General features: G+C 40.0%; 1 protein-coding gene across 2 annotated transcripts in view; it reads right to left on the bottom strand.

Annotated features, from left to right (window-relative positions):
* Window positions 1-7428: 7428 nt before the first annotated feature.
* LOC135310880 (mitogen-activated protein kinase kinase kinase 1-like) overlaps window positions 7429-21165 on the bottom strand; it is a 104374-nt gene continuing 90637 nt past the window's right edge. For both annotated transcript variants that reach the window (XM_064439971.1, XM_064439972.1), the window contains 9 exons: window positions 20600-20691; window positions 20151-20340; window positions 18555-19827; window positions 17351-17503; window positions 15816-15978; window positions 13085-13216; window positions 11959-12101; window positions 11352-11483; window positions 7429-10015 (listed from right to left, as the gene is read on the bottom strand). In XM_064439971.1, coding sequence (XP_064296041.1) covers window positions 9866-10015; window positions 11352-11483; window positions 11959-12101; window positions 13085-13216; window positions 15816-15978; window positions 17351-17503; window positions 18555-19827; window positions 20151-20340; window positions 20600-20691 — 2428 coding nt within the window. In that variant the 3' untranslated portion in view covers window positions 7429-9865. The remainder of the gene's footprint in view (window positions 10016-11351; window positions 11484-11958; window positions 12102-13084; window positions 13217-15815; window positions 15979-17350; window positions 17504-18554; window positions 19828-20150; window positions 20341-20599; window positions 20692-21165) is intronic.

Raw genomic sequence — 21165 nt, 5'->3', positions numbered from 1 at the left:
GCTCCAAATGGACGAGGGGTGGAGACTGTAATGGAAATACCTTTAAATTGTTCTAACCCGGGATTTGAGTTACATATTATGGAAATTACTATATATAGCAGAAACCCCTTGTTGCTAGCCAAGCTGGGAGCAAGGGGAGGAGTTCATTGCAATGTTAAAACCTATAACCTGGCCCAAAGGGGCCAGGGTGGAGAATGTAATGGATATTCCTTTAAATTGTTGTAACCTGTGATTTGAGTTGTTGTGCTGGTTTTGGCTGAGAAGGGGTTAATTCTCCTCACTGTGGGGGTCGGCTACCTTTCCAGCTTCCCACGCTCTGCCGCGTGGTGGGGGGGGCTGGGAGGGGCAGGGCCACGGTGGGTACGGCTGACCCCAACTGGCCAATGGCAGGTTCATTCCATACCATGTGACACCATGACCAATATATGGAGGGGGGGCAGTGGCAGCGCAGAGGCGGCGCGGCGTCGGGTCGGCGGGCGGTGAGCGGCTGCGGCGCGTGTGGTTTGTTTCGGCGGTTCGTTCCCCCTCTCCCCTCCCTTCCCCCTCCCCCGGGGCTTTGCGCCTCTCGTTGTTCTCCTTTACATTGCATTTCTGTTGTTGTTTCTTTTAATTTTAATTATTAAACTGTTCTTAATCCCAACCCACGAGCGTTACCCTTCTGATTCTCTCCCCCATCTACCGGTGGGGAGTGAGCGAGCGACTGTGTGGGGCTGAGCTGCCGCTAAACCACAACAGTTGTATGTTATAGTAATTACTACAGCAGGAACCACCTGAACCAATGGAGGGCAATCCTTTCAAGAACAAGTGCAAGTGCAGCAGTGACCTGACCTGAGCTGGCTTTAGTGCCCAGTAACTCCATGCAACACACCACCTCTCCTGTCCTGAGTGACCACAAGAACAGATGGAGACCAAAGCAGTGGACTTAATGATATCCATGTATTTTATCAAAGGATGGGAAGGGGGGGGTGGAGATCAATGAGGTTGTATTGGATAGTGTGGAACATGAGCATGATGTAAATGGTATGGAATAAGGGGTGGACACTGTCCTGGTTTCAGCTGGGATAGAGTTAAATTTCTTCATAGTAGCTAGTATGGGGCTATGTTTTGGAGTTTTGCTGGAAACAGCAGTAATAATGTGGAGATGTTTTAGTTTTTGCTAAGTAGCAGGTACACTGGTCAAGGACTTTTTCAGCTCCCCGTGCTCTACTGAGTGCACAAGAAGCTGGGAGGGGACACAGCCAGGACAGATGACCCAAACTGACCAATGGGATATTCCATACCATACGATGTCATGCTCAGTATATAAAGCTGGGGAAGAAGAAGGAAGGGGGGACATTGGGAGTGATGGTGGTTGTCTTCCCAAGTAACCGTTACGCGTGATGGAGCCCTGCTTTCCTGGAGACAGCTGAACACCTGCCTGCCCATGGGAAGTAGTGAATGAATTCCTTGTTTTGCTTTGCTTCCACGCGCAGTTTTTGCTTTACCTGTTAAACTGTCTTTATCTCAAACCATGAGTTACCTCACTTTTACTCTTCCGATTCTCTCCCCATCCCACCGGGGGGAGTGAGCGAGCAGCTGCGTGGTGCTTGGTTGCTGACTGGGGCTAAACCATGACAGCCAAAGAGCATGGCATTGAGTGGGTGTATCACATCCCCTATCATGCACCAGCCTCTGGGAAAAGCGAATGATACAATGGACTGTTAAAGACTCCCCTGAGAGCAATGGGGGGGAGTGGAACATTCAAGCACTGGGATACACATTTAGCAAAAGCCACGTGGTTAGTCAACACGAGGGGATCTGCCAACTGAGCTGGCCCTGCCCAGGCAGAAATCCTACATACTGTGGAAGGGGATAGAGTCCCTGTAGTGCACACAAAAAGTATGCTGGGCAAAACAGTCTGGGTTCTTCCTGCCTCAGGCAAAGGCGAACCATTCAAGGAATTGCTTTTGCTCGAGGACCTGGGTGCACTTGGTGGGTGATGCGGGAGGATGGAGAAATCTGATGTGTGCCTCAAGGGGATTTGATTTGGGGCAAAAACAGTCAATGAACTGAATGGCACAATGTGAACTGCTATATAATATTGTGTGTCGCCTCTGTGTTGTATCAATGATATCACAGTACAAGCCTCTCAAGCCATGGAAGATCAACTGTGAAACAAGCAAAGTGCAGCAGTGATGGAATGATGACTGACTCTGTATGCAGCAACCCAACGCCACACACACCATCTCTCCTGCCTTGAAAGACTGATAGGGCAGATGGAGCCCAGAGTCATGGACTGAGTGAACTGAATGGACATTTTAATGGACATTTTACAGGGAAGGTCCACAGACTAAGGGAATGATGTCTGTGTATTATGTCAAAGGATGGGAAGGGGAGGGGTGGTGGTTGGTAAAGTTGTATTGGATGGTATGGGACCTGGGCATGGTGTAAATGGTATGGAATAAGGGGTGGAGAATGTGCTGGTTTTGGCTGAGCCGGGGTTAATTCTCCTCCCTGTGGCGGGGGGGGTCGACTACCTTTCCAGCTTCCCGCGCTCTGTTGCTCTGTCGTGTTGGCTGGAGGCTGGAAGGGGAGGGCTGTGGCAGGGGGCCACTGAGTCTGACTGGCCAATGGCATGTTCATTCCATACCATGTAACACCATGACCAGTATATTAAGCGGGGGCAGGTTGTGGCTCCGGGGAGGTGCACTGTTGGGTTGGCATGCAGTTTGTTTTGGCGGTTCATTCCCCTTCGCCCTGGGTGTCGTGCCTCTCATTCGGCTTTCCATTGCATTTTTGTTGTGTTTTTATTTATTCATTTTTAATTATTAAACTGTTCTTATCTCAACCCACAAGCGTTACCCTTCTGATTCTCTTCCCCATCTACCGGTGGGGGAGTGAGCGAGTGACTGTGTTGGGCTGAATTGCCGGCTAAACCACGACACTGTGATTTGGATTTAGTGGCAAAAGCCACACATGCAAACAATGCAAAACAAGGAATTCTGCTTCCCATTGTCAGGCAGGTGTTCAGCCATCTCCAGGAAAGCAGAGCTCCATCAAGTGTAACATTTACTTGGGAAGACAAATGCCAGCACTCTGAATGTCCCCGCTTTCCTTCTTCCCCAAGCTTTATATTGCTGAGCATTATGTCATATGGTATGGAATAGCCCATTGGTCACTTGGGCTCAGCTGTCCCAGCTGTGTCCCCTCCCAGCTTCTTGTGCATCCCCAGCTTCCTTGCTGGTGGGGTGGGGTGAGAAGCAGAAAAGGCCTTGACTCTCTATAAGCACTGCTCAGCAGTAATGAAAGCATCCCTGTATTATCAACACTGTTTCCAGCACAAATCCAAAACATAACTCCATACTAGCTACTAGGAAGAAAATGAACTCACTCCCAGCCAAAACCAGCACACTCTGATAGCTACATGAATTTACTTTTGATTGCTTCCACTCAACAGTATTTCCAGTTATTTACATTTAATTTCTGGAAGTAAGGCGAAGACGTGTTTGTCTACTAAAATAATCTACGAACAGAGCTTTAAATATTTTCAGTAGTGTTTCAAGGACATCTTCAGAGATAATTTTGTCTTGGGAGCTTTTGGGAACATATCAGAGGGTCCTGTAAGAAAAAAAAAAACAACAAACCAAAACAACTAAACCTTAAGATCACATTTTTCCTAAATAAAATACAGGAGACTAATTTTACAGCAAGTTATCTGCAATGTTGTTTTAAACAAATCCAACCTCTAAAGAATAGTCTTTCATACCAGTCCTACTATAAAACCATCATCTGATGTGTTTACAGCAACATAAATAAGTTAAATACCACTAAGGTCTTAGTGACAAACATACCAAAAAACAAATATATATATTTTTATTTAAATTTTGATGATCAAATATAAGTTCATTACACTTTGAATAAGGAGAAGACCTGACTAGCGTCAGTCTAATTTATGTTACTTAACAACATCCTACTTGTTTAAATTCAAACACTACTTTTACTTTTCAAAAGATGGCAGCCATCTTATTGCGGGGGCGGGGGGCCAGGGAATTCTATCTGGCTACTTCCAGGTCTGATTTTAATGGTGTTAAATACCTTTCTAAAGTATCCAGGTATTAGAGTTTTACACCAGCAAAGTGAGACAGAAGGCTGAACCACTTTTGCAAAGCAGCCACATCCCAGTGAAAAACATAAGTTAGCTCCTGCAGTGCCCCCAATCACTCCCAGGAAGAGGAGGAGAAGCAGGGTTTCAGCCATAGCAGCCCCTCGCCCCTAGAGGGGAGCTCTCCCCCACCTCCAGCAGCTACTCAAGGCCGGAAAACCCTGTGAGAACCCACCAGGCAGCACCAGCCACCGACATCGTCTCGGCTGCCACCTCACCCTACTGGAGAGCAGAAAGGGCAGTGGGGCTGGCTTCCTCCCAAGCAGCCTCGCTGCTGCCTCAGGGAGCAGCCACCCGCCTAGTGCTTGGCCCTCCACCTCACCTGCGCTTGTGGCAGAGGTTGAGGTCCAGCCAGGGCACAAAACGGTACGTGTTAAAAGGCACTGAGGCGCCCATCTGCTGACCTGACAGGGAGTCACAAGAGGTTTGCTCCTTTCTGGGAGCTATGATCTGAGACATCGCTGAGAGGCTGCCAGAACTTGTCAAGAGCACAGACTACTATATGCTCTTACTCTGCCATGTGGGCACAAATGACACTGCAAGCCAGAGTCTGGGCAGAACCAAGAAAGACTATAAAGCCCTGGGGGAGCAAGTGAAAAATATTGGTGCCCAAGTCATCTTTTCCTCCATCTTACCTATTGTAGAAAAATGGGCAACTAGAAATAGGCAAATAATGCAAATCAACTCTTGGCTACGTGGCTGGTGTTGATGTGACGGTTTTGGCTTTTATGACAATGGGACATTCCTCAGCAACCATAGCCTGCTAGGGAGGGATGGTCTTCTCTACCTGTCTGGAAGGGGCAAGGGAATCTTTGGCAGCAGGCTGGCCAACTTGGTGAGGAGGGCTTCAAACTGAGGTACTCGTGGGGTAGAGGCCAAAGTGGCAATGCTAATGTCATCACATCTAATGGGGGAATAAACCAGGCAACCAGAGCAGTGACAAAGATGCCTTAGCTGCCTCACGACACAACAACCAGGAGACCAACCACCTCAAGAGTGTGCATGGCTATACTGGATCCTCATGCACCCCTCCAAGGAAACCTGTGTGCTCAACTACCTTTCTGAAATGCCTGTACACCAACGCAAGCAGCATGGGGAATAAACAAACTGGAATGCATTGAGCTCTGCCTAGGAGTGGAGGAAGAACAAGTTGAGAGCTTGTGGGTAAAAATTAAGGGGCAGGCAAATATGGGCGACACTGTTGTGGGCATTTACTATAGGACACCTGATCAGGAAGAGGTAGTCGATGAAGGAAATAGTGTCTCAGGAGGTGGGCACAGTCAGGGCAGAACAGCCATGCATGAGTTTACCCACTCAGATGAAGAGGAAATACATGATACTCAAGACATTCCAACATGCTCTGAAAGGAATAATTTCCTTTCAATGAGAACTTGCAAAGATGAAACACTGTCAGACTTCAACCCATGACAGCCACGTAGAACACAATGTAATATTATTCCCACCAGAGAAACCAAAATGGGCATAACTTACTATTTGCCTGTGGAAGAACTGAATATGCCCTTTGCAAATGAAGTAATTTGGTTCCATAAGCAGGTGTCTGACATTTACTGCTAACTGCTGGAGACACATGATCTCTGCCATCCCTTGTTCCTAAAAAGGAGACTGCAACATTATAACTACCACACAGCAAAGAAAAAAATCAAGATTTTATAGTAAATCAAATGAAGGAAAAATACCTTACACTTAATTTATCTTTTATTTAACCCTCACCATATGTCCTCTTTGACGTTTCAGTTAATATATTTTTCTGATTTTTAAAAACTAGATATTAGAATTTAACAGAATATTTCTGCTGCCAAGTTTTGCTGGTGAATTGATACGTTCACATTCACCTCTATTTGCAGAAAAATCACTTAAGTAATGGAGAATATAAAGATTGATCCTTCAAAACGCAGAATTTAGTAGTCACAAAAGAGGCTACAGAACACTTGAACTTAATTTTCAACTACCCCAAAATCAATTTTAAAAATATGAAAAAAAAAAAAACCAGGAGAAAGACAAGCAACTAAAACAAGCCCTAGTTTTGCAGTACATATTCAGATTGCCTGAATAAGGAAAGATGAAGCAACAGAATCATTTGGACATGCTGGATAGCTGGGCCAAGGGGAACCTGATGAAATTCAACAAGAGCAAGTGTAAGGCCCTGCACCTGGGGAGGAACAACCCCATGCACCAGTACAGGCTGGGGGCTGAACTGCTTGAAAGCAGCTCTGCTGAGAAGGACCTGGGAGTGCTGGTGGACAGCAAGTTCACCATGAACCAGCAATGTACCCTTGTGGCCAAGGCAGCCAATAATATCCTGGGGTGCATTAAAAGGAGTGTGGCCAGCAGATTGAGAGAGGTTATCCTCCCCCTCTACTCTGCCCTAGTAAGGCCACATTTGGAGTCCTGTGTCCAGTTTTGGTCCCCCCAGTTTAAGAAGGACAGGGAACTGCTTGAGCAAGTCCAGCAGAGAGCTACCAGGATGATCAGGGGTCTGGAGCATCTCCCTTATGAGGAAAAGCTGAGAGACCTGGGTTTGTTCAGCCTGGAGAAGAGAAGACTGAGGGGGAATTTCATCAATACCTATAAATATCTAAAGGGTGCATGTCAGGACAATGGGTCTAGGCTCTTTTCAATAGTGCCCAATGACAGGACAAGGGGCAATGGGCACAAGCTGGAACACAGGAAGTTCCATCTAAACATGAGAAAAAAAAACTTCTTTACTGTGAGGGTGACAGACCAGTAGAACAGGCTGCCCAGAGAGGTTGCAGAGTCTCCTTCCCTGGAAACATTCAAAACCTGCCTGGAGGTGTTCCTGTGCCCCCTGCTCTAGGTGTGCCTGCTCAAGCAGGGGGGGGTTGGACAAGATGATCTCCAGAGGTCCCTTCCAACCTCTACCATTCTGTGATTCTGAGATTTCACTGAAAACCATAAAATAGATTAACTTAGCAATTAATAGTTACATTTCTGTAGTAATATGAAATTTAGACATTTAATGTTAGATCTGAGGGCATAAGCAAAATGAGGTTCATGGATACAGAGCAGTTTATTATCAATTAAAAATATTTAGTGTTTGTTGCCACCCTTTATCTAAGCATCATTCATTGATATACCTGATATGTATATATCAGCCAATATCCGTATGTCATTTAATATTAGAAACAAAGTCTTACTATATCAAGTGCTGCATATGAAATTGTGTGTAGACAGTGAATTGTGCCAGAAATAACTTATTCACATCATTAAACTGAACATATTTACATTAAAATAAGCAAAGGACAAAATTTGTTCAAAACCTTTTATTTACCATAAAGGAAAGACACCAAAATAGGTACAAATTATACTATATAAAATTGGTTCAATCAGGTAAAAACTTAAAATATCTTGATATATTTAAAATAAAAGGATACAACGAAGCCAAATTTATTAACCCAGAGATTTCTGTAAAATTTGCTTGCACAGTAAGGTGCTAATAGAAGTTAGCCCTTAAGCCCTGGAAGTCTTAGGAATCTGTCACATAGCAAATATCATTTCATTGTGAAAGTGAACTTTGGTAGAAGAAACTCTATAGGACACCTGAGGTAGTAGAAACTGGAATAAACAGCAGTAGACGTTATTTACAACTTAAGTACCAATTAACATTAAGAACACACACACAAAAAAAAAAAATCAGCACATAATACAATTTTCAGTCCAGCTTTGATCCAAAGAAAATAAGAATATTGCATCACATCTGCATTTTAAAAACACCACAATTACCAGCAAGCTGAGGGAAATGCAAACAAATACATTTGGACACCTAGAAGCAGTTTGAGTTTGAAATGCGGTGATCTACAAAGTAATACTGATTAGCTGAGGTTCATCAGTTTATGCAGTTTACATTTCTGCCAAAAACAGTATTAACCTGACAACTGATCTTCCAGTACATGAATTGGCAAGAGGGCATTCTTTAAAGCTTGCACATAAGAAAGACATGGAAACAATCTTATTAGAATGACAAACTCTAAAGTGGTAAAAAAAAAAAAGTACAAACCAGAACTACCAAACTTCACATTTCAGTATTATCTTTTTAACTCTTCAAAGTCTGCCAATCTTTCAAAACAAAGGAATGTAAAATTTCCAAAAGAAACACATTCACAACTAATGACACTGCTTTTTATTAGTATGAGCTCTATTATCCCTGTAAACTTATCTTTAAGATATTTTACTTCCAATTTGTATTGTACATTTTTAATGTACTATAGTTTATTTTGTCCTGAGTCTTTGAAAATAACCAATTCTATTTCAGTCCAACGATTCAACTGGCTTCTGAAGAGTTAAAACATGAACAGTATTTTTTTTTTTTTAATTGATTAAACACAATGAGTATTTGATTTAAAAAGATCCCCCCTCTTAAAAAGTCAAAAGAAAAGCTGTCATTTTCCTTCGGCATTACATGCATCAGAATCTAAAAACCTGCCTTTAAAATAAATTTTAAAGCACACCTGCTAAAATCACAAGTTTTGCACTACAGGTGAAGCTTTACTTCACATTTTACTTAACCTTATTTTTCAAGTCCAAGTTTGTTTCTTGTTAAAATAAATACCTTTCTTATGGTAATATTTTTACCATTTTAAATTATCAGTAATGGCTACACTAAATAGATGATGTACAGCAGAAGGAAAACAGCAAGTAAAAATTATAATCAATGGAGAATATGACCTCATTTTTGTTACATAAAGAATGACATTTGCTCATAGGTGGCACCTGCTCCCACTGAAGTACAGGACAGTCTTCCATAAACTTTAATGGGAGCTGGGTTTGGGGCCTTTGACATAAAACCGCTCTACATGATTTGTCAGAGGGAATTGCTATATGAAAAGGCTCAACTTTTAGCACAATTCAGATTAAGCTGTTTTATGCAAAATATTTTTTTAATAACTTATACTATCAGAGGCTGAAACACTAACTTGAAGGTGGCATTTTATTTTATTCCAGATTTCCAGCAAATCTGTTTTAAGAACTCTTGCATCAGCAAGATGTTCCATGACACAGTTTGCATCTTTTTCTAAAGACTATTTTAAAAGATCACCTTTCCCTGAAAGTTAAGAATACAATGAAAACAAACTTTAATTTCAAAAGAAATTACATGACCAGCAGTAAATGCACAGTGAACCACAACTGCCTGCTCTTACTTTAAGTAAGGTAAAATGTTCTTTTTAAAGTATTTATCAATGTTTGGATTTGTTACTCAGAGAACTTTGTTCCATTTCACATCATGTATATGTAAGCAGAGGGTTCTGCAATTAGTCTGTTTTCAGCACTGGTTAAAAGGAAGTTCTGTATCTGTCTCTCTTAATTATACAATGATTGCTATATTAAAATAGATCCTGAGCCCCTCAGCTGCTAATATTGCTGAAAAAGTGCTCCAAATAAAATAATCACTTATCTGCTGAATAATCATGCAGATTTCAGGAAAAATGGTTTTGTGTTCACACAGAGCCAAATGTTTGAAAAGGCACAGTTTACAGGTCTCTGCACAAGTTGTGAAATGCTGCATACTAAGCTTAGGTAAAGATCTTGATTTGTCAATCACATACTTAAGTAGGGTCCTCCACTGGCCTTGATGCATCTATTATTAAGGCCAGCAGAATAATACAAGCTGCTGTGCTTAACTACACTGCAAGACAGTTATATATTCAGTAGCATCTTCTTCAGTATATCAGCCTTACACATACGTAGCTACCATGTAGTACGGAAGACTGGATGTTTCAGCAGCTCCCTTGATGGGGGTCTGTCCTGAGGTTGAAGTTCTAAACACCGAAGGGTCACGTCTCTCAAACCAGGAGACAGATGTGAAGGGATTGAAGGAGCAGTAGTTGCACTAGCAATCTGAACAAAGGGAAAATAACTTTTTTAGAAGCTGGTGATTCTTAAGCCCCTTCTCCTGCCCCAAAAAACCTTAAACAAGCTAATAATTTTCAACTGACTAGTTATATTATGAGCTTTTATCCACTTAGCATATTTCCTACTGAAGTTTGAGGATTACATTACTGCTTCCATTTTATAAAATGGACCTTAAGTTCCCTTTATGCTTCTTTCCCCAATATCATATGCTTGATTGCTTTTCACATTCTGCCTCTCTCTCCTTGCACTTTTCGCTAAATTTTCTTCTTACAGCAAGATTCTACAGTAACCATCTACTAAGCAGGCCATAAGAAAAGCTCTTATGCCACACTTAAGGGTATTCTTTAGTCTAATACTTGCCATCACTGTTAACTGGCATATAGTGTAAGCAAACATTGAGATATAGTAAGCTGAGCGATGTTACATTATATTAAGCTGGGTATGCTCTCTTGCACTTTATTTCTGCTACCACCCCAAAGGGCAATCTTTCTCAGACAGAAGCAGATCACTCCCAACCAAATTCATTTTGATCTTCTCTAGCTGAAATTAAGCAAGACTGAGAACACTAGGGTAGCACCACCAGATTCACACAGACACAGAACCAAGACAATTACATCTCTTATCATAAGTGATTAGTACTTAATTAGAACATTTGAATACTGCTGTGCTAGTTCTGTTTTGTGGAAACACTTTCTTCACTCATGCTAGTGAAGATGCTAATCACTTTTCCCTCTTGTGGCAGTATTTTCTTCATTCATGCCTACAGTTCAACTAGATTTTTAGAATTAAATATATCTAACTGATTTTAGTAAGAAACATGAACACCAAAATAGATGACCTAGAAGAGGGAGGGATAATAGTCATATATAGCATGGCATAATGGTAAATATCTTTCAGCAAAATCTGAACCTGGAACATCAGGTTTTTACCAAAGGACATTCCCCACTATGAAATAGGAAAACACACAAATATTTTATGGTAGAAAAACTTCTTTTGCTCCCGTATTTTACAGGATCGCAAAGAAAGAGTTCAAATACCATCTTCTGCCTAGAGTCAAGATCAACTCTGTTACATTATGTATTAATATTGTAGAACAGAGCCTTTTCTGCATATTACTGTGTTGGTAGCATTTTTTTTTTTAAACAAACAAGTATGATTATTATGTTGATAACAACATTGATTTTGTACTAACAGCTCCAATATAAAGAAGAGCCATTTCAAACAACCCTACTACTTGTATACTTTTCTAAAAATTCACATTGTTGTATATGAAATTAGTCAGTGTCTTTTGTAGCATATTTGTAGCAACAAAGTACCTCACCTTAAATATCAGAGCAAGATGATTGGAATGTTTCTCTGCATTCCAGGGAGGTTTAGCACAAGCCATTTCTATAACAACGCAGCCAACGCTCCACACATCACAGCTCCTACCATATTGCTGACCTCTCAGAACCTGAACAGACAGATCAAAGCTCAGATTATCCACTTCAAAGTCTCTTAACTCTAAGTAATTTAGATTTAAAAAATCATCAGTCAAGTGCATTCTGATTAACATTTCAGGTTGAGAGAGTAATCAGTGATGTAAATGCCATAAGATTTATACAGCTGTAGAGAGTTAGTAAATAAAATGCCCGATCAAGGGGCAGATTATCTTGTAACAGGTAGCTTTTGACCAAATAGTCATTTGAGCTTTAATAACAATACTTATTATGTATCTTGTTAAAAAAAAAATAAAAATAATCACTTAGAACAACTTTGACAGCAAGAAAAAATGCCATTATTGCCACATTGGAATAATTCCTATTTTTTAGAACAAGTACATTTAAAACACATTTGAAGCATTTACAGCAATTTTCTGTTATTTGGCTGGACGAATTAGCTTAAAGAGTACAAACTTTTTGAAGTAACTTCTAAAACTCGTTTCTTACCTCTGGTGCCATAAATGCAATAGTTCCCAACAACTGTCCCTGAAACTCCCCAGCACCAGTTCCTTTTGATGCCAATCTGGCTGCAGCTCCAAAATCAGCAATTCTTAATCTATGACCTGTGCTGTCAATTAGCAAATTGGCACCTGTCAACAGCATAATAAAAATACTGCTAGTTGGCTTTTTATTAAAGGTAAAAGGATGAACAGACACTCTTCCTCCCTCTGTTTCAAAGCTATAAATAGGTCGATGGTCCCCATCCACAATATCAAGAAGATCTAAAAATAAAGGACAAAGTCTAATGTCACTTTTCTGTTATGCCTGAATGATACTGCACACAGCTTGAGGCTGTCTGAGGGATTTAGAGAAGCAATCAAACTTTCAAAGTAGGGCAAACACAGGATTCTGAAACAATACCTGGAGCTGGAATAATGAAAGAAAATGGTGACCTAAAATCCTGGAGGTTTTCATTGCCTGCAGCTCCCTGTGAAATTTAAACTTATTTCATCCTTAAGCAACTTCAAGTTGTCTTGAAGAGAATTACAGAGCAATTGAAAGTTTTCCTATTTTAAGAAGAAAATATTACAAGGTAAATATTTGCCATTGCTATGTTGCTACTTATCTGGATATCTCTCTAGTTTATGGACAGCTATAGTGACATTACAGGTAGAAGTTTAGTAAGACTGGTATTTCCCAATAAAGTCCACATTTTTTTCATCAAACAGTACAACTGTGTTTATGTTCAATTAGGATGAAGGAAGAAAATCCATCATAATATTCCTATACCTGACCTCTTTATTTTGGCTTAGTCACAGATTTTACTATAATTTCAGGGTATTTACATTAATTTAACTAATAATCTTTAAAACTATATGGCAACTTCATATTTTATTTGAACAAATTCAGAAAACAAATTTTTCTAAACCATTGGCATGGGTAGCAAGTATCCCCAAGCATACTATGAATGTTCTGATTAATTTCAGTAATTAAAGGTTCTTAAGTATGATCAGACAAACCCAACAGAAATAACACTCTTGAGATGGTATCTAAGAGAAGCAATAGGTCTCAAGCCAAAATAGGTGCTGCTTTTGGAATATTCTTTTTTAAAGACATTCTAAATAATTCTCACCTTTAACATCTCTATGGATTATCTGATTCTCATGAAGGTAAGAAAGGCCATGTAACAGTTGATCTGTGTAATTAATAATAACAGATTCTTTGAAGGCTCCATATTTACTTAACAAATGAGCAACTGAACCTCCTAGAAGATAAAAAAAAAATACAGTTTATCAACACTTATATTAATAGAATGTAGCACTGCCTCCTAAAATTGGACTTGGTATTGATATTCCTAATTTATAACTAGATCCCCCCCCAACATTAAAAGTTCCATAGGCAAAAAGTAATATACTTGGTTACTTAATTACTTTTTACCTGGAACTGTACACATTACAAGGACATAAGTCTTTATGCTTCCTAATATTTTCATCTGTCCTTAAAAGAACATACAAATCCCTTAGTGCACAAAGTACTGTTGCTGATAAAAAAGTACATATAAATATATCTACATTTTGCACTAAGGTTTTCAAGTAGTAGAACACTAGCTTTCTTTGGGGCAATAGATATGTACAACCTCCAGTAAGTGTTCCCTCCGAGGATCTTAATTTACTTTTGTTGTCATCTAAGTACCAATATATAGAAGCAAATACACAAGCAAGGAAAAGCAGTATCTTCCTATGTTTTCCAAAAGTGGTATCTAGAACCTCAAGATTTTGGATTTCCATTGTGCCTCTCAAAGTATTCTAATATAATTTGGGCTTGAATGAGGTAAAGAAATTCCTGACATTTCATTATCTAAATAATACTATTTCAGAAAAATTATACTTAAGAGTTAAACACCCTTAGTCTTGAGAAAATATTTTCTGCACTCTTGCTTTTAATAACACATAATTGGGCTTTGCTTGTTAGCCCTTTGGTATTGCCAAGTGGTTTCTGCCAAAGAATGTAAGTTAAGGTGCAATGTTTTCTTTTAGAAGAAACAAGGATGTATAAAACACCAAATCTAGTCTTGATAACTGGACCGCAACAACATATAATCCCATTAATAAAATTAATAAAGCTCCTTCTTAAAAAAGGATATAAATTTTCTTGTACCCACTTTGTACAATGGTGAAGAGATTTCACTATTTATTACTAAAATTACCACTGCATATATTTAAGATTTGAACGTGTTTTTCCCCAAAGCACCCCTGCTTACTCCCTATCATTAGAAATTTACTTCTCAAATGCCTTTGGCGTGTTACCTCACACAAATTTTAGGAAAATGCACGGGACAAAAAAACCAAGAAACAGGTATTCCAATCTTTCTAGCAAAGTTATTTTTAATAATAATTTAACATTACACAAGTACACTGAAAATGCAATAGTTTGATATATTTCCAGCTGAAGCATCTGTGTCTCAAAGTTTCTAACTTGTGATGGGTTGACCCTGGCTAGATGCCAGGTGTCCACCAAGCCACCTCTATCACTCCCTTTCCTCAGCTGGACAGGGGAGAGAAAATGTAATGAAAGGCTTGTGGGTCAAGATAAGGACAGGGAGAGATCACTCACCAATTACCATCATGGGCAAAACAGACCAAACAGGAGGAATTAATTTAATTTATTACTAAATAAAAGTGGGATTAATGAGAAATAAAAACAAACCTTAAAACTCCTTCCCCCCACACCCCCCTCCCTTCTTCCCAGGCTCAACCTCACTTTCAATTTTCTCTACCTCCTCCCCCTCAGCAGCACAGGGGGATGGGGAATGGGGGTTGTGGTCAGTTCATCACACATTGTTTCTGCTGCTCCTTCCTCCTCACATTCTTCCCATGCTCCAGCATGGGGTCCCTCCCACAGGAGACAGTCCTCCACAAACTGCTCCAGACCAGGTCCTTCCCATGTGTCCTCTCCATGGGGTGCAGTCCTTCAGGAACAGACTGCTCCAGCATGGGTCCCCCACAGGGTCACAAGTCCTGCCAGCAAACCTGCTCCAGTGTGGGCTCCTCTCTCCATGGGGTCCCAGGTCCTGCCAGGAGCCTGCTCCAGCACAGGCTCTCCATGGGGTCACAGCCTCCTTCAGGGCACATCCACCTGCTCCAGTGTGGGGTCCTCCACAGGCTGCAGGTGGATATCTGCTCCACCATTAACCTCCATGGGCTGCAGTGGGACTGCCTGCCTCACCACGGTCTTGACCACAGGCTGCAGGGGAATCTCTGCTCTGGCACCCGGAACACCTCCTCCCCCTTCTTCTTCATTGACCTTGGTGTCTGCAGAGTTGTTCCTTTCACATATTGTCACTCCTCTCTCCCAGCTGCTGTTGCACAGCAGGTTTTTTTTTTTTCCCTTCTTAAATATGTTATCCCAGGGGTGCTACCACTGTTGCTGATTGGCTCAGCTTTGGCCAGCAGCAGGTCTGTCTTGGAGCCAGCTGGCACTGGTTCCATTGGACATAGGGGAAGCTTCTAGCAGCTTCTCACAGAAGCCCTGTAGCTCCCCCCCCAAAACCTTGCCACACAAACCCAATACATAACTCCTCATTTAAATTCAGAATTTGAGATGGTAGTAGTAGAATTTTTTTCAGGGCTTCCAATTACTTTAACTGTATGACAGATTATGTATGGAAAATACCAATTCAAAAAAGGATGCCAGTAAGAATGCCGCTTAAACTGTTCTGTAAGTAAACCTTTATACTGGTTACCAACAACAATATAAATATAAATTTGCAAACTGAAGCAATGCATGGAATATTTTGCAATATGAGACTACGTAGTTCAAGACTTAACTGATACTTTCATTTTCTTTGGCATGCAGTTGTTTACCTGCCATCCATTCAATAAAGAGGTTATAGTTACTCTTCTCACATGTAGCACCCAACATTCGAATAATGTTAGGATGGTTCAGATGACTCATCATCCTTATTTCTTCTCTCAGTGCTTCAACTACCTCTTCTTGCTCAGATGATGTGTTCCTGACATACGTCACCTGTTTTGAAATATGGTATTCAGATTTACCTTACATAATTATCAGTCCTGTAACCATCCCCCTTTCAGTACAGTAACAAGAATGGATGGCTTTCTGTCCATTTTCACCATCTGGAAATAGCAAGTATTCTTTTCTCAAGTCCCTTCAGCTGAGACCATCTATCTCCATGTGAGACAATCACAGAAAATTAAGCATGATCTTCTGAAGAAATACCAATGAAAATGTCTCCAAGTGTGGCATGGGGAAACTTCCCTCTTCACTCTCCTCTGCTTAAACTAGGATTTTTTTTTTCAGATGTTGAAGAAAAGGAAGAAAGATAAAGCCTGAAACAGGATTCTGAGTGTGATGCTATTTGTAAGACTTTTTACCAGTTTAACCATACTTCCTGTTTCATAACTAAACCTCTTATCCTGGAAAGTCGATGGGGGAAAAAAAAACAACAAAAAAAACACCAAAAAAGCCGATCAGAAGTCCAGCAGTGGAACTGGAGCCAACCCCAGCTCTTATCCATACTAAATCTGAAATAATAGTATGCTGCAGAGAATTTCCCCTGGGCCTCAGAATCATCATCATCTCTCCAGGAGGAGCCTCAAGGACCACATGGACAGTCCTACTCTTTCACAAGCAAGAGAGTTTCAAAGGAGAAATACCTAATGACAGATTTTCTTTCCCTGATTAAATGTTTTGAAACTGCTCGATTCCATAGATATAAGTTCATTCTAGAATTAATAAAAAAATATTAGGACTAAGATTCCCTCTATGTTGGTATCACTGATTCAGACCTAGGGCACCTTAAGTGTGGAAGATTTACTCATGTCTAGAACCTTCCAAAATCTTGAGCAAAGCATGTGCATTTGGGCCTCTTTTCTCAGTCACATTTTTGTATCTAATAATTTAAATATTAAAAATACTTGCCTCAAAGTTGGCTGTTGGATCTGGGGAAACAAGTATTAAACTACATTTCCTCCTATTAAACTGTTTTAGGAAAAAAATCTTGACAAGGGAAAATTACTTTTAACAGCTATCTTTCAAATAGAGCATCAGTTTGGAATCAAGAGACCTGGATGCCATTCCTATCTCTGTCACTGATTTGTGAAATTGATAAAAACAAAAATGCATTTTAAGAACTATGAAAGAAAAGGAACATATAAAAAAGTACATTTTTTTCCTTTTAAGGAAAAGTGAAGGAAACTGAAAACATTATTTTAATTCCATGCAAATAAAGACTTTGTATTATGTATCATGTGAGTACACACGACAGGGAGAAGAAGTAGGGAACAGAAGTCTGTGAGAGCAGAGAGCTTTTATATTTATTATTTCAAAGAAATATTGAATAACAAGCACAATATATTCAAGGAAGTGAAGTATTTACCTGTTTTACAGCCATTAATGTCCCTGTTCCTACATCTTGAGCTTGGTAACAGGAAGAGAAAGCTCCAAGACCAATTTGCTGACCTTTAAGCCATTCTGTATCTTCTCTGTAATTATGTTTTGCTTTGGTATGTCCAGGCAGGGTTTCTGGTGTCTGCAAATTAAATTCCAAATCAATTCCATGTTTAGTAACATGCATCTAAAATGTAGACATGCTGGAAGGTTATGAAATATCCAAGTTTATATGCCTCTCCTCTCCTTTACAGTTATTTGTACTGCATGTTATACATGTTTCAGTTGAGACCAGAACACCAGTGTATTCCTTAATCCACATATTCCTACTGAATGTAAGAACAGAGAGCCTCCTCTATGTTACTACCTGAAGGTGAAAGGCAACATGTAAGGACACAAATAGGAGCAAGACTTTTTTCTATTCCTGATCTCATGTTTAGTCAATGTTTTAGTCAGCTCCTATAGTAAACACAAACAAAACCATGTTTTCTACTTAATTTGTCATTTTATGCTTCACATGTTGTTACCTCATGTAAAGGATCACAAAACCCAACACTTCATTCCTCTTTCCAGTAACTCTACCAAGTGTGTTACCTTTCCTAAGCATGCAGCCTCACAAGCTTCCAGCATGTCTTACTCTCAAGTCAATACACTCAACCATTTTGTGAACTTTTATAGACTCATTTCTTTCTCTATTCTTATTTCTTATGCTTTTGCTATTTGCAAACAAATGTATTTTTTCTGATTTCTGAAGTATCCCACATCATCTCTCTCAAGATGTGCTGACAGCAAGATCTCTTCCTACTCTGTCTCCCTTTTCTTTCAGAAACTAATTTGGTTTTGTACAATTGCCTTCAAAGTAAATCAGCATTAAGACCCAGTACAGTTCTACTCCTGCTTAAAAACTTTGTTCTCATTTCCTGTTTCCCCACTTTTACACTTTCTTCTTTACCATTTTAAAGGTTGGTATATGACATGATGCCTCTCTTCCAAATACTGTCTCTAAACTTGTTAATAACCATAGAAGGATTCTGTTAGCACCTTCAACTGGTAGACTGGTTATACTCCAACTTCTAGGAGAGGGTATTGAGTACCTTTGTGTTTTATACAACTTTGGAAATACAACAGCACTGCTTTATAAATTCAGTGAACCTCAATCGAGACTTATGCTAAATTACCATATGTATACTTACATCCTGCTGAATGATTATGATATCTTCACCATTTTCAACCTGTAGTTGGGGAATTATTGGCAGGGCATCTTGAGATGCTGACATTGCCATGGCAATAGCTAAAGCTTCCTCTTCTTCAGCTTCCATCTTTTCCTTGCATTTTTGATTATGATTTACATCATCTTTGTAAGTATCATCATTTTCTGCCTGCTCAGGAGAAAGGACTGCAACTTCAGACTTGAACGTAACTGTGCCATCATTTGTTAGCATGGAGGCCTCGAGCAGGTCCTCAATACTGGAATTGAGCTCTGCATTAATGTCCAGCTGACATTTCTCATCTACTGGTGTGAACATTGTCTCTTCACTTGGTATAACCACACTGCTACTACAATTGCCAACACACTGCAAAATATCATTTGGGTTACGTGTCACACTGTTTTTTGAGGTTTCTCCCTGCTTGTTCATATCACTTGGGGTAGGTCGTGATGGCTTTGGCCTGTGTATGTGACTGGATGGCAATGGCCTGGCTTGGGTAAAAACTGGAGAAAGTTTCTCTGGTTCTTTATTTTCAGAACAGTTTCTCTGAAACTGGGGAGAAAGTTTCTGCTGCATTTGAGGAGAAGGTGAGGGGATTTTGCAGGGAACAAATCCCTGAGGTCTGAGTTTAGAGATATCTGTTACAGTGCCGGCTAGTACAGATGGGTTTGAAGGAGACAAAAGCATTGGGAATAGTGACTGAGAATGACTGGATAAGGGAGAAGAGTTCAAACACTGACTGGGGGGTTTTCCTTTTGTTTGAATATCTGGCTTTGGTTGCTCAGTGGTTACTGATGAAACGGGAGGTCCCACAGCAAAGCCAGCCAGCGTCTCAGAAGTATCCTCTGGACTTGCACTCAGATTTTTATCACTTAAACTTTTCTCGCTTTTCCTTGATAACTGGACAGTACTGTTAGGAGTATTACTTTCTGTAGCTTCTGGAAAGTTATCTGGTACAGATAGCTGCAAAAAGTCTTCACGTCGACATTCCCCAGAGCCCATTTCTTCCATGCCTAGCTGGATGGCATCTGCAATTTCCATTTCATCTGCTATTGCCATCAGACGTCGACACATCCTTGTGTAATGAGTTGAGCTTGTCACACTCAACATTTCCAACAGCTTTACAAAAACACGGGGCACTCTTGCCACCATTCTTGCTGCACTCAAAAATACTCTCCGTGATAGTTTTCCAACCATTGAGTGGGAATTGTCAATTGACTGCAAAGCAAAATTTAAGAGGGAGAGAAGTTTCTTATACCTGAAAGTTAAAAAAGAAAAAAAAAGTGTCTTATAAACTGATATGCTCTAGTTAACTAGTGCCAAGAAAACCATTTCAAGATAATCTATTTAGATGTCAGTTCTGCAGTAGAAAGGAGACTTATTGCTGCACTGGTGCTTCAGAATTGTTTCACAGGTCAGAAGTTTAGAAAAAAAACCACAATCATTTACTCTGTAAAGTAGGTGCACTTATGCATATAAATATACACTATTTGTTTACAGGAATTAAAACAACCAATTTTTGAAGAAATCACCAACACATTCAACTACAAAGAATAATAGTCACACAGTGTAAGTACGTACCTGTCTACTATAGGATCAGCCTGCAAAACACCTCCACAGACAATGTGGGGATAAAATTCACCAGGAAATTCCAACAGAAGTCTGTCTATTAGACAAAGTCGCCCCAGTAGTGCTTGCCAGTTGCTAGACTCAGTTTGGGTTCCAAGAATACAGTTTAAGACATAATCAACACCACCAATACCAATAGACCCTATAAAAAAAGTTGATAAAATAAGGATTAGATATGTTCACAATCTAAATTCTGATCTGAATAAAGATCAGAAGTATATCATACAGAAATACACAATGTGCACCCAAATTAACACCACCCTCTCCCCCAAACTGCTGAGAGCAACACTGTTCTCTTTGCCATGCTGTCAAATACAGGATAAATCCTGTATTAAATTTAAAACAATTCAGTATATTTGCTTGTAACTATAATTCAATTATATATGAAGACCTATTATTACCAGATTTAAGTATTTCTCTCCCAACTGCCAGCTCTCCCGCTTGGCCTTTACACATCTCCAGTAGCGTTGAGACTGAAAGTTGACTTGTTCGGCTATAAGAAATTGAAACAAAAAACCCAAACAACTTTCAGCAGATGCTTTCAAGAAAAAACATTTTAATCATTAGCTTGGAATTGTGCTTGGAAAATTATTTCACATCACTTTATTCCAATACACTTTTATAATCCTGTCTGTATGCTACCAATAGTTGTGACTTTTTTTACAAGGATACTTCCAGAAATGTAATGTCTATCACTAATAAATAAAAAACCCAAACAGAAATCAGCTTCCCCATTTCTCAAATTCTTTGAGACTTTCAGGCAATAATCTCTTTATTAAAATAAATTAATTCAACTGCACATTAGGATCTCATCCTCTTGCACAAACAGGCCAAATCCAGGAATCCAGCACCACAAGGAACAGTTCTATTTCACTTACACCTTTAATTTTATATTTTCTATTGCTAAATGTCATGGTTCAGCCTCAGCTGGCAACTGAACACCACGCAGCCGCTCACTCACTCCCCC

Source organism: Phalacrocorax carbo (genome assembly GCF_963921805.1).
Source record: "Phalacrocorax carbo chromosome W unlocalized genomic scaffold, bPhaCar2.1 SUPER_W_unloc_4, whole genome shotgun sequence".
Classification (NCBI taxonomy): domain Eukaryota; kingdom Metazoa; phylum Chordata; class Aves; order Suliformes; family Phalacrocoracidae; genus Phalacrocorax; species Phalacrocorax carbo.
This window is presented reverse-complemented; position numbering and strand designations above follow the sequence as displayed.